Source organism: Odocoileus virginianus, chromosome 5, assembly GCF_023699985.2.
Source record: "Odocoileus virginianus isolate 20LAN1187 ecotype Illinois chromosome 5, Ovbor_1.2, whole genome shotgun sequence".
Classification (NCBI taxonomy): domain Eukaryota; kingdom Metazoa; phylum Chordata; class Mammalia; order Artiodactyla; family Cervidae; genus Odocoileus; species Odocoileus virginianus.
The window spans coordinates 84,223,447-84,238,025 of record NC_069678.1 but is presented as its reverse complement, the minus strand read 5'-3'; the positions used below and the strand labels follow the sequence as shown (position 1 = coordinate 84,238,025).

At 36.5% G+C, this 14,579-nt stretch overlaps 1 protein-coding gene across 6 annotated transcripts in view; it reads right to left on the bottom strand.

Annotated features, from left to right (window-relative positions):
• FOXJ3 (forkhead box J3) overlaps positions 1 to 14,579 on the bottom strand; it is a 140,560-nt gene that overhangs the window by 93,710 nt on the left and 32,271 nt on the right. For all 6 annotated transcript variants that reach the window (XM_070468339.1, XM_020914811.2, XM_070468341.1 and 3 more), the window contains one exon: positions 1,382 to 1,706. In XM_070468339.1, the coding sequence (XP_070324440.1) occupies positions 1,382 to 1,706 (325 nt within the window). The remainder of the gene's footprint in view (positions 1 to 1,381; positions 1,707 to 14,579) is intronic.

Genomic DNA, 14,579 nt, shown 5'->3' with positions numbered 1-14,579 from the left:
TCGTGGAGTCACAAAGTTAAGAGGTAAACAAAAGAAATGAACCATGTATCAACAGTTACAGGAGCCAAATTGTTAAGAGCTCCCAATGGCAAAAGCAGCACCAATTTGAGGAACAAATAATAGCAAAATGCAAAAAATAAATATCCATGAGTGCCACCTGTCACAAATAATGATTTAATGAATGAATACATAAATAAAAGGGGAAGAAGGGACAAGCTTTTTTTTTTTTACAGAAGAATCCCAATTAATATGGAAGGAATAAAGGAAGAGAGAAAATCACAGCTAGAAAACAAAATCTGCTGTAATGATCTACCAATGAAAACTGAAATGAATAAAGTTTTAAGGAAAAAATAGGGTACTTGCATGCCAAAGTATCTCCCCTAAAACATTTCATAATTTACAAAGTCATAAATAGTAACTTTATAGTGGAGAAACCTGACAGACACCATCTTAACCAAAGAACCAAGGTCAACATTACTAGTAATAAGATATACTGATATCAAGTTCCCCCTGATACAACTGATATACAGAAAAGGACACATCACTTCTGTATTATCCCTCCCCAAAATGCACTACCCTCAATCTAATCAAGAAAATATCAGATATATCCAAACCGAGGAACATTCTACACAATACCAGACAAGTACTTTTCAAAAGTGTCAAGTACTCTTCAAAAGTGTCAAGATCTTTATAGGCAAGAAAAGATGAAGAACAGTTATAGATTGGAGAAGCTTAAGGAGACATGACAAATGACAGCAAAATGCAATGTGGGATCCTAGACTAGATCCTGAAATGAATCCTGGAACATAAAAAGAGATTACTGGAAAAACTGGTGAAATCTAAATAAAGTCTGTAATTTACTTAGTAGCTAACAGTACTGCTTAGTCAAAAGTATTGATTTCTTAGTTTTGTTAATGGTTGGTTATATAAGGTGTTAAGATGGAGGAACTGGTTGAAGGATATAGATGAACACTTTGTACTATTTACATAACTCTTCTGTAAATCTAGAATTCTTTCAAAATAAAGGTTTTTAAAAAATCTTGGGTCATGAAAACAATACTATTTGCAATACTATGTTGGTTTTTTTGAACCTTAGACTCTCAACTTACCTGAACTGTGGGTAATGTTTTCCAGTGAATGCTACATTATCCCTACTCCCACTTTATGCTATGTCAGTCCTCTAATATCATAAAGTTCTAACAAATTAATATTCTACCAAAAATAGTTATTCATTGAATTAAAAACATTTCTTTTACATCCTAAAAATGACTAGTAATCAGAATTTCATCTTTAATTACATAAACCTCCACAAAGCTTTACCTTCAGTAGAAGCTAATATTGTTCCTGTTCACAGTATAAAAATAAAAAATAAAATCCTTACCTTCCAACCACTGCCAGCCTCTCTATAATATGGGAAGTTATCACAAATCCACTGGTATATCTCACTCAGAGTCATTTTCTTTTTGGGTGAGCTATTAATTGCAAATGTAATGAGGCTGGCATAACTGTATGGAGGTTTCCCATCTTTGTGCTGTTGGACTTCTTCCTGGTCCAGGGTTGTATTTGGGTCAAGGAGTGCATTCTTCTTGGAAATTCCTGTTCCATGTGCATTTTGTGCAGCATCAGATTTTTGGATGGCTGCTCTCATGGTGAGCTGTGGTAACCAGTCCATAGAGGTTAGGCTGCTCTCCAGTTCAGATGTCATCCTGAAGGTAAATAGACTCCTTAGTCAATATCAAGGAAAGAACCCCTGCTTCTCAAAATATCCAATATTCACAAATCTAGGAGTTCCAAAGTGAGGGAAAGCCTGAGTTAAATCTGGAGGAAAAAGATTGAGCATATTAATGACCAGACAGAATATTTAAGGGATTAACATTTCCAATCTTTTTTCTTAATTTCTTCCTCTCCAAAACACAACAAATTTGGTTTGAAACTATCCAAGAGATAGAAAAATGCATACACAAAAAGTGATTTTTATGTCAGTTTTCTTAAAACAACTATCTGTCACTTTGAACAGAGAAACAGGATCACAGTATGAAAAAAATCTGTCTGCAGTCCAGCTCTTTACTCACCAACACCACAGGCCCTTTTAAAACTTAGGACTACATATCTGGCATTTCTTCTACATAAATTTTAGGGAAATCATATAAAAGAATACCAAAAGTAAAGTGTGGGCAAGAGGTCAGAGAAGTAACTGAGAAACAGGCGCAGGAGTTTACATGGAGGAAAGGAGGTACAGCTGAGCAGGTGGGAGGTAGGAAGAGCAAAGCAGGGCAGACAAGAACAGCAAGGAGGCAAGCTAGCTGGGGGAGCTGACCGAAAAGAGGAATGCAAACTCAAGGACACCGATGGAATACAGAAATGGAGAATGGGCAGCACCATGTGGTTAAAAAAAAGTCAAAGAATAAGCTTTAAAAAAACTAAGATCTGGGAGTATAGGATATAAGAGATAAAGTCACATAAATGAAAAGCAGGAAAAGAAGCATTAAAAACTCAAGGACAGGCTTACAAAAACATCCAGTAATCTGGATTCTGTAATCTATTTCTCTCCAAGGCTGAAAAATTTCAAACCATTACCATTCAAAGAAGGAAAAAAGAAAAAAACAACACCTGCCAGGTTAACACATATTCTAGAGAGAGAAGGAAGCTGCTCTAAGAATGGAAGATAAAATATAGAAACAAAGCTTGACACTTCACACTAGCATAGCTAACTTTCAACAAAGGGTACAAACTTTCCTATCCTGGGATCAAAAAAGCAGGAAAAGTGAGCCTGGCAACAAAGCAGAGAGGCATGAAAGACTTCTAACTGATATGAAAATAAAGGAAAAAAAAAAAAACAAAATAGGAAACTTAAAATATCTCAGTAAAAAGAAAAAAACTGTGGCAAAGAAAATCCCACATATACCCTTCATTCCAAATGGCCACAGGCAAAAAACAACCTACACTTTGTGCCTAGGATCTGAACTTCTGGAAGGCAATGCAGAACTGATAAAGAACACAGATTCTAGAGTCAAGCAGATGAGAATTCAAGTACATAATCTCCAGTTACTATCTGTAAGACTATGAAAATGTTAGTATCTCTAAACCCCATTTCATCTGTGAAATGAAACAATAATAGTACCTATGGTTAAAATACTACTTTGAGAATTAAAAATTAAATGGGTAACTTACACTAGGAAGAAACACTCAACAAGTGTTACTTAATAATATTGCTCTAAGAGTATCTAGGAAGGGTACTAATGAACCATAAAGTAAACAAGATTAAGCAATAGCAGTAAAATCAAGAGACAGCCATGAGGATTCTATCTGCATTATCAGATATTCTTTTTCTTATATTCTGATCAACAGTTTTACATTTTTTATTTTCCCTTCCTGTCTCTACAATATGCATTCCTCTGAAACCTGAACTTTAAATTCCTCTACACAGCACCTTCAGAGATCTAAAAAAAACCTTACCCTCCTGTTCTACAATCTCAGCCAGAAATGCCTGTTTCCAGAATGAAAGAAGTTATAGAAACTTGTGGAATAAGGAGCCAAGATAATTTAGAGATCACAGAATGTCAAAGAGTAGGCAAAGTACCCAAAGGTCAGAGAACAGTCGCTTCAATCTAAAGATGAAAAACTAATTCATACAAATAGTTAACAGTAGAACTAAAATCAGAGCTCAGAGCTCCTGATGCCCAATCTAGCAGTTTTCCTACCATACTTATTCGTAATATTAGAATAATAGTATCTACCTCTTGCTGATATAAAGTACAGTGACTGGCAAACAATAAACAGGCAATAAATGTTAGCTCTTAGTGGTGGTGATAACAGTATTGATAGTTGCTATTATTATTCACATTTTATTCTACAAGCATTGGCTGTTATTATACCAGGCTGTCATCATATTGGCCTCAATTAAGTCTCTACCAAATAGCTTTATTTTGTTCAAATTTCCCATGCAGCTAGTCACATTTTCACAATGTAAAAGTACATTGCAAACTGGAATATAACTGATATTGCAGATGCTCCCTATTGAAAACCATCTCTAACTTCTGTTTCCGTCCACCAGTGCCACTGAGACTTTATGAGAATCTCAGTAATAAAACATGAACATACACTAAGTACTTAATATTGTTATAACATTTAACAAGAATTTATAATTACACAAGTGTACAAGATTATTCTAGAGTAAAATTTTATACACACAGCAATTAAGATAAAATTTCTATCCTCTAGGAACCTATACTCCAATTAGGAAAGTCAAATACAAAAAAAGAGTTGAAAAAGAGCTATGGGTTCTGTAATGGTTCAGAAAAAAGAAGACGACAACATGGGCTACAGCCTTAAGAAACATAGAAGGAAGAACTTTAGCTAAGACTTGAAGTAGGTTAAGATCTAAATAAGCTGGGAAGAATTTGTGCCTAGTCAAAAACATCATGAGTAAAAAGTATTCCATTGTTGTGCTTATGTTTACTAGTTCTACTGTAATTTGAAGCAGACTATAAAAATCTCTCTTAAATTTAAAATCTGAAAAACTGGGTTTCTGTTTTCTTTGCTGTTTGTTCAATTTTACATATTCTTGTTGGGGAGATAAAAAGTGTCTCCATTGTTGCTGCTTAGGCTGGTTGCTGCAGTGGTTCTCCACCAAGAAGACAAAAAAATGACCATTAGATTTGGCCAGATCATCAAGTAACTTTAGAAAGAAACCTCTCAATGGAATGGTGATGACAGAAGTCCACTTGTATAAGAGAACAGATGGTGACAGATTTAAAAACAGCATGAGAGGCTCTGAGGAATCTGGTTATGGAAATCTGGTTAAGAAATGTCAGGCCCTCATTACCTCACCTCATTCCCAAAGCTTCCTAGCTGGCCTCGTAGGCTCTGATTCCTCCCTACTAAGCACCTCCAGGGTCCATGCATATACTCAAAAAGAAAAGTCAGCAACGTTTTCCTGTCATTGTGCCCAAAAACTTGCAATGGTTCCTCTTCTCCTATTATACTAATTCTAAATGCCTCATTTTCAACTACTTTAGCTTTCATTAACCTTTTATTAATCCTTCTTGATAAATTCCTAGAGCAATTATAACCTCAGTTTGGCTCGAGCATGCTGTTTTTACATGTACAATTACATGACAAGCTTTCTATCCTCACTTCCTTTTCCCCTACACCTCCCCCTCCAGAAAGTTTTGTCAATCTACTCTTCTTATTCTCCATCTCCTAAACTGAATTAGATGTTACCCCTACAGATTATAAATACTTCTATTACAGAACTTACACAGAATTAAGCTATCTTTAACTCTCTCATGAGGCCATGAACTCCTCAGAAGAAGGAACTTTCTAATTCTTTTCTGTTCCTGTAATGCCGAGGAATACAGTAGGTAAAGGGTGCTTAAATGATCAGAACAGTGACTATCCAATGAAGGTGTGGGCATGCTCCTCCCCAAACAAACAAGATCAAACATGTTTACAAGCTAAAGCAAGAGGTAAAAGAAAAGAGGACTCAACAGTATGAGGAAGGATAACCACAAGATTGAAGTCCTTTACGAGCTGGAAAAAAAGTATGACTCAGCACAGACTGACAAGTAGCACTACACAGAAACAGAAAGCTCTACTAGAAGAGTAGTGTAAAACGGGGAGATGGAAGCAGAGATAAGAAGATAATGTTACGTGTAGGATAAAGCAAGGCATGAAGAAATTATGTCTGAAGTTCTTAAATATATAATGGTATCTATTGCTTAAAAGGAATTGCATGAGGAATTTTCTCTGCATACAATGAAAAGGTAAAGAGTATCAAGATATAACAACTCCACCCTAACTCATGACACAGGAGGAGGAAGGGGGTTCTGACCTCACTTAATGAAATACTGCCACTGATTCCATCACAAATTCGCATTTTAGCTACTTCAGCATGTTGCTTGGCTTCCCTCTGTAATTTCCCTAATACCTGAGGAGTAACCAAAGCTTACAAAGAAAAAGTTCAAGACTTCAATAGGACTGAAAAAATGGGAAATGGGTAGAGATATTGTTGGCTTTCCTAAATGGACCTAAGAGGAAGACATCAAGGAAAATAAGAATAATGAGGGTTATGATGTTGTGACCTAGACATGTCTGAATCTTCCCCCTCCATTCCTAGCACTTGGCATTTTATCTTAAGACTTGGTATCACGTGAAAAACTGAGCAACTGGGAACTTAAAAGAAATCCTTGTAATTACCACAGCAGTAATTCTGATCACATGCATCTCAGGGGGTCAAAATACATGTATATATTTAAACATTTTAAAACATAATTCCTGTTACTGCATCTCAGCACTCAAGGCAATCAGAAGCAAGGTCGATGGCAGAGACCACTAACTGCCACCTAATACCTGCTGTGGCCTTCTTCCTTAAGACTACAACCCAAATTTTATTCTGGATACTATTAACACCTTTTGCCCTATCCTGAAGGTGGATACAACTGCTAGAGTGCCAACAGTCATCTGTGGCCATAAGGTGATCTGTGGAAATGGAAGTCATATGCTGAAGACATGGAGCAGAAAGAAGGGATCTGGGTCCCTGATTTTTTGGTGAACCAACTGTGAAGCTGCCATCCTAGTCCTGAACTGCTACCTTCCAGACTTTTTATGTGTCTGCTGTTGTTCAGTCGCTAAGTCATGTCCAACTCTTGTGACCCCATGGACTGTAGTCGGCCAGGCTTCTCTGTGCATAGTATTTTCCAGGCAAGAATACTGGAGTGCATTGCCATTTCCTTTAATGCCAAGTGAGGAATCGAACCCATATCTCCTGTACTGCAGGCGGATTCTTTACCGCTGAGTTACCAGGGAAGTTTTACGTGTTTAACTACTATAAAAAGAACTCTACCAGCAGGTGAATGCAACTACTAACAAACATGGAATGTGGGACATGGAAGTGAGGTGATACAAGTAACACGACCTAAAATAAGACACTCTCTTAAAGGAGTTGATGTGGTAAACATTAAGAACTCTTAATACTGCAGGATGGAAAATTGGTAACACTTACTGAACAGTGACAAAGGATTTGATCAAATTGTCACCCACTGTAACTGGAAAACAGATCATATGCCAACTGAGGCTATACAGCAAGTAGAGAACTACTATAGGAAAAATTGAGAATACTGGCATGTGTTGCCTCCTTCTAGTTAATTAAAACAAAGTCTTAAAAGAGAAATTAACTTCAATTAAGAGTTGCAAGCAGAGATGGAGAAAACACAGATTTGCTAAGGGAGGTATACTCCCTGCCTATGGCCTGCAGTTCAAGCTAAAAATCCTATAATTTGAAGCCCTACAGGGTTGGGGGAAAAAAAAAAAAACCACAAACTGCTTCTGCAAGAGCAAACTGAAGTACCTGAGTGACAGCTGGAGCACTGCAGCCTTAGCAATAGAGAAGAGTGTTGTCCTGCCACACAAAAGCAATGCTGGGAGGGTGCGGACTTTCTACCCAAGACTATTACTTCAATGGCCTCACCAGAGCCATCAATTCCCTCAGGATCTAAAAGAGGTGAAAAGAACTTGGATGGGGGAAAATATAGTCTTTATTTCCACTAACTTGTAACTGAAACTAAGCAATTTCTTTAACTGAGAAGTAGACAACAAATCACAGTAGCATTAACAGTATCCATGACTCTGCCATCAACAAAAATCACTAATACATTCATATAATGTGATAAATGTTCCAGAATCTCAACTTTTTAAATTCATTACTTCAAATTTATGACCATGTATTAAGATTTGCCATTAGATTTTTTATTTAATGTGTTAATTCAAAGATACACATATTAGTGTTATAAACTTAATATTTTGCTAATATAATTAATTGGTTTCTTTTATAATCCTAAGTATCTTATTTTATGAATTTTGAGACCTTATTCTGAGAAGGGTCCACAGGTTTCACCAGACTTTGAAGGGATTCCATGGCACCAGGTTAGAAGTCCCTGGGGTAAGTTCGGAGCACAGAAGGCAGAGTCTTCACATTAAAAAAATTCTGCCTAGGCATGTCCTTTAGCTCAAAGTAGCAAAAAATCTAGAAAATTAAGCTTTTTAAAATAACTGTACGGGGGCAAGGGGGTGCCCAGACTGCAAAAGTCTCTTAGGTATCCAAAATAACACCCAAGCTAATCAGTAAGAAGTGAGCTATAAAGTTGTGCATTTCCCAGAAAGGACATCTTCGCCCACACCCCCCTCAGATGTGGCCACAGGGGACACTACACAAGGTGAGCCCCTTCAGAAGGCACAGGGAAGAATGCAGAGCCCAAAGAGCAGGATCAAGGAACTTGCTATACCGTCAGGGAGCAAGGCTCTACCACTGCTGCCCAGGAGGATTTCATAACCAATGTGGCCTAGTGACTATTTTGTGCTTCTCATTATCCTATTTTCTAACTAACAGCTTTTACTGCTTTTATTCTATTCCTTCTCCTCTACCATAAACTAAGAAGCCACTCTGGGATCTAATCAAAGTGAAAGCACCCAGAGAACTTAGAATTTCAGCTGGATATAATAACTGTAAAAAATTCTAGGTTGTTTCTCTTGGGAAAGAGGGAAGGGAGTTCTATTTATAGGAAGAAGAGTACATGTAAATATTTGGGTACCCAAGGCATATTGCGGCAGAAACCTAAAAAGTAAAAAAATAATCTACCTACAGATTGACCTTACATTTTGGAAGCATGTGACATTAAAAAAAAATTTTTTTTCATGTATAACTGAAGCAATTTAAGTTATTCCAAGCAAAAGTAGCTGCTGTTATTTTTGAAAATTAGTTATCACATACCAGCAAAGCCAAAGTTTCTTAGTTCAATTTCAGCAAAATAACATAGCCAACATCCTACTTTAGAAAAGATATGGTGATTAAGAACACAGGCTCTGTTTTATGACTGAAAGAACTCAAACTCAAACCCAGGCTCTGTGACAACCTAGAGGGGTGGGGTGAGGTAGAGGGTGGGAGGGAGTTGCAAGAGGGAGGGAACATACTATACCTATGGCTGATTCATGTTGATGTATGGCAATAACCAACACAATATTGTAAAGCAATTATCCTTCAATTAAAAATAAATTAATTTTTTTTAAAAAGAACACAGGCTCTGGAGCAAACTGCCTGTACTAAAATCCAAGTTCTTTCACTTTAAGTTATATGACCTTAAACAAGTAAATTAGCCTATGCCTCAGTTTCCTCCTTTGTAAGGTGAAGATAAAAACAGTACCCACCCCAAAGAACTGTTGTGAGTATTAAATGAGATACATATACAAACCACTAAGAAGACCTGATGCAAAGAGCTGACTCATTTGAAAAGACCCTGATGCTAGGAAAGATTGAGGGCAGGAAGAGAAGGGGGCGAAAGAGGATGAGAGGGTTGGATGGCATCACTGACTCAATGGACATGAGTTTGGGTAAACTCTGGGAGCTGGTGATGGACAGGGAGGCCTGGAGTGCTGCAGTCCATGGGGTCGCAAAGACTCGGACACGACTGAGCAACTGAACTGACTGACTGAAGGAGAGTTTTGTAAATAAGCATTCAATAAATATTACCGATTATCATCAAATTCCTACTCTTCAGAATTTTCTAAATTTTAAGTGACTGTCACTCTTACTCAGTGGTTTTAAACTGACATGCCCTAAATCACACAATAATCATTTATCAACCTCAATGGAAATGAGCCCCTCATTCAATTATTTACTCCAAAGAAATGACCCAGAAAGGGTTGTGTTTTTAAATTTTGTTTGCAGACTGCATATGAAAATTGAAAATATGCTTTTCCCACAGAAATAAGATTCTATGATGAGGATTCCTGAAACAGCCCACAAATTCTTATTTATTCTATAAAGGAGTTCTAAAAATCCAATGTTCTAAAAGTATAAAAGCCTCATCTGGATATTTTGCAGCAGAGAGAAAGAAGTATAACAAGGGAAAAAAAGAAATAAAATTTTCCGTTTTCCTGGTTTGTTCCTGATAAAATTCAATGTACATGGTTTATATCAGGCATACTTTTAAGTAACATCTTTATCTTGGCTCTCCCATCTCACACTGACATAAACCTCCAAAATTCATCCCTGAAGTTGGTATTATAAGCTCCAAAATTAATAACTTGCTCTTCTCTTCCAGTAAACACTCTCACCTTTTCAAAGCAGTTGATCTCTGCTCTATTTAGAAGGAAAGTGGACAGCATCAAACTAATCACCACTAAAGCATGAATGACTGAGCCTTTAAACTTCCAATGAATAATGATCTTTTTAAAAGACAAGCTACAAAAATCCTCACTAGTTTGAAGTGAGAATACAGGTGGAAGAATCATAATTTAGGATAAGAAATCCAATACACAAATATAACAAGTTCACAAGTTGAAACTCTTGACCTTCACAACTTTTGTCTCACCCCTATAATTCCAAGAATATTCACAACAAAGCTTATGCAAAAACTTGAGGGATTTAGTGAGGCAACTGCCATTTGCAAGCACAACTGTGGTTTCAGACATACCTATCATAAAATCAGAGATGAAAAAGAACCTCATTACATCATTTTTAAAAGCCCTGGTTTGGAGACCTGTTTTGGAGACCAACAATATTCTTTATCTCCAAGGGAAGAAAAGTTCACAAAAAGTATGTAGTAATTCACTGTGTTTGAAATAATATTTTAACAGGCTAATCTATATCTCCCTCGCTACAGAAGAAAATTTCTTTAAAGTCTATCTTGGAATATGAGAACTGGTCAGAATTGTGATGATGACTTTAACCAGTCATCATCACAATGATGCTTCATATTATTTAAGTATTAACACCATTTGGGTTCCTTCTCAAAGTTTAATGTCCAGAACTCCAATAGGATCTGAATTAAGAACCATAATATAGTTACTGCTCTTCTCTAGATTCTCTCCAAATTACTCTATTACTCAAATATATAATCTGAGATTCATAAATTCATACAAGCCATACTCAAAGTTAGAAGTCCATTTGAGCTAAAGCTTAGGAATCATACTGTCAAAAGATACCTTTAGGCTATATATGTAATTTTCACCTTAAAAATATTTTACTCTACAATTTAAGGAGGAAAAAAACAAATATTTCTGGACATTAACCACTGAACTACATTCTGTCATCATGTGAGTACTGTATTTTGGATTTATATGTCACTCTACATATTAGAATTTCTATGTGTCTTGAGTAGCTGGAAAGCTAATGAACAAGAATCTCTTTGATATAAGAATACCCAAAGGCATCTTTACATGTTACTTAAAAACCAAAACAGAATCTGCTATCACAATAGTTCTTATACTCAGTTTTTTTAAAATATGTGTATATGCAATAATAAGGTCTTCACTCATAGCTCAGTTGGTAAAGAACCCACCTGCAATGCAGGAGACCCAGGTTCGATTCCTGGGTCAGGAAGATCCGATAGAGAAGGGATAGGCTACGCATTCCAGTATTCTCAGGCTTCCCCTGTGGCTCAGCTGGTAAAGAATCTGCCTGCAATGCGGGAGACGTGGGTTTGATCTCTGGGTTGGGAAGATCTCCTGGAGAAGGGGAAGTCTACCCACTTCAGTATTTTGGCCTGAAGAATTCCATGGGGTCACAAAGAGTTGGGACACAATTGAGTGACTTTCACTTTCATGCAATAATAAACGTCCTCTGCTGCTGCCGCTAAGTCACTTCAGTCGCGTCTGACTCTGTGCGACCCCACAGACGGCAGCCCACCAGGCTCCGCCGTCCCTGGCATTCTCCAGGCAAGAACACTGGAGTGGGTTGCCTTCTCCAATGCATGAAAGTGAAAAGTGAAAGTGAAGTTGCTCAGTCGTGTCGGACTCTTCGTGACCCCATGGACTGCAGCCTACCAGGATCCTCCATCCATGGGATTTTCCAGGCGAGAGTACTGGAGTGGGGTGCCACTGCCTTCTCCAAAACATCCTCTGAATAACATGTATTTACTCATTTAAGTATTTATCCTGACCTCTCTGTAACCATACTGCTTCAACTCACCATATACAACATTTACTGGATCTCTCCATACACACTGCCTCCATGACATTATACCAATAATGTGGCATCCATGTTAGCAGAAGGTTAAAATCATGGAAGGTGAGCCCATTTAATTTTTAAGTGTTAAGTGTGATACACACAAAATGCTAAAGAAACAGCTTAAGCTGCTACATATGATGTTTATGGCTCAGTGGTCCTCAAGTGTAGTCCAAATCCTTTCAGGGGATCTAAAGGATCAAAACAGTTTTCAGAGTAAGATATTGTTTGTCTTTTTCATTGTCATCCTCTCAGAAGTGTAAAGTGGAGCTGTTCAGATGCTATGTGATGGGTGCTATCAAAAGACACTGAATGAAGAGGCACAGAATATAATCCAGCTATCTCTATGAAGCCAGACATTTTTAAAATTTGCAAAAATGTAAAGCAACACTAATCTTCTAAATTTTTGTTTTGGAAAATACAATGATTTTTCATATAATGTTTTTTATGTTAACATATAATTAGTTTACTATATATCTATGTCAATTAATAAATATTTTAATTTTGTTTTAGTTTTAACTTTTCAATACAATCAATTTTGATAGATAAAAGTCACAAATGCATGCTCTTTGAACACTAAATAATTTTTGACACCAAAAAGTTTAAGATGCTACCTATTAGCTAACATATAAATAAGACCTTCTTTTCTAAGAGCACGTCAATCATTATCAATTAATATAATACATTAATACTGATTATCATTCTGTGGTATGAAGAGGTCTGAAGAGGATTAATTTTCATAGAAACCCCACCCAATGTAGGGTGAAACATTTACTAATAATCTGTTCAAATTGCTGCAGCTTAGACTCCAGGGGAGAATTATCTTGCTTATTTCACTACTGGCTCATAAGGACCTTATATTCTTTGTTTCTACTTCTTGTTTCTTGCCATCCTCACTTTAAAGACTACCTTTGCTGTCTTTAACACAGATTTTATCTTCTCCTTACAAGAAACTTCTTCCATAACGGCCACCATCTTTCCTCAGCGGAACTATTTCCTCCCATGTGCTCAAGGAAGCCATAGTTCTTCACCATCTTCTAAAAATTTAATTGGTAATTCATATATATGAGCATCTGTCTTTATCTCAATGTTTAACCCATCACTAAGCAAATACAGGATTATCGACCTCTTTCCTCAACTTGTAAAGCACGAAGTACTTAAGACTCAGATTTCAAGACTTACTGCAAAACCACAGTAATCAAGACAAGTGGTTTTGGTGAAAGAATAGATACATAAATCAACAGAACAGAATCCAAAAACAGACCCAACATATACAGCCAAGTGATTTTCGATAAATGTGCCAAGACAAGTTGGCAGGGAAAGGAAAGACTTCCAAAAATTGGTGCTGAAACAACTGCCTGGCTACCTGTATGGGAAGAAAAGTTAACAATGACCCCTTACCTCACATCATACACAAAAACTTGATAAATGAATCCCAGAACTAAATGTAGAAACTAGAACTATAAAACTTACAGAAGAAATCATAAGAGAAAATCTTTATAACATTTGGTTAGGCAAACGCTTTTTAGATATGACATGAAAAATCACAATTCATAGAACAACTGACAAATTAAACTTTATCAAATCAAAAACTTATATTCTTCCAAACACACTGTTAGAACAAACAGACAAGCCACAGACTGGAAGAAAACATTTGCAAAGCATATATCTTAAGAAGAACTTGTATCCAGGATATATAAAGAACTCTCAAAACTCATTGATAAAGAAAATTCAATTTTTAAAAATGGGCAAAAGATTTGAACAGATACTTCAACTAAGAAGGTAAGTATGTTATGGCACATGAAAAGATACTCAACGTCACTGGTTATTAAGGAACTGCAAATTAAACTACACTGAGGTATCACTGCATACCTGCCAGAATGGCTAAAATCAAAAGACTGGCCACACAAAGTACTAACAAGGGCATGAAGCAAATGGAATTCTCATACATTGCTGGTGGGAATATAAAATAGTACCATTTCTAAAAGTTTTGACAGTTGCTAAAGTTACACATGCACCCATCAAGTGCTAAGAGTCATTTCACTCCAAGGTACTTATCCAAAATAAATCATATGTCCACACAAAGACATATATACAAATGTTCACAGCATTTTTATTTGTAACAGTTAAAGCTGGAAACAATCTAAAAATCCATCATCAGGTAAATGAATATGCAAATTGCTATATATAAATCCAATGGAACAGAATAAACTATTGATACTTGCAGAGACATACACGAATCTTAAAATAACTGTGCTGAATAAAAGATGCCACACCAAAAAAGAATACATACCATATGATTCCATTTCTATAAAATTCTAGAAAATACAAACAAATAAAAGCAGATCAACTGCTATCTTGTAGAGAGAGAGGGATAAGAGGGAAGAATCACAGGGACACCAGGTAACTTTTGAAAAATGACAGACATGTTGTGGTAATGATTTTATGGGTATGTATATATGTCAAAGATCAAACTGTACCATGTCAATCGAATCTCAATAAAGCAAAAAAAAAATTTGCAATTTGGAGTGGCTAAGGATTTATCCTTGGACAGCAAGAAGATCAAACCAGTCAATCC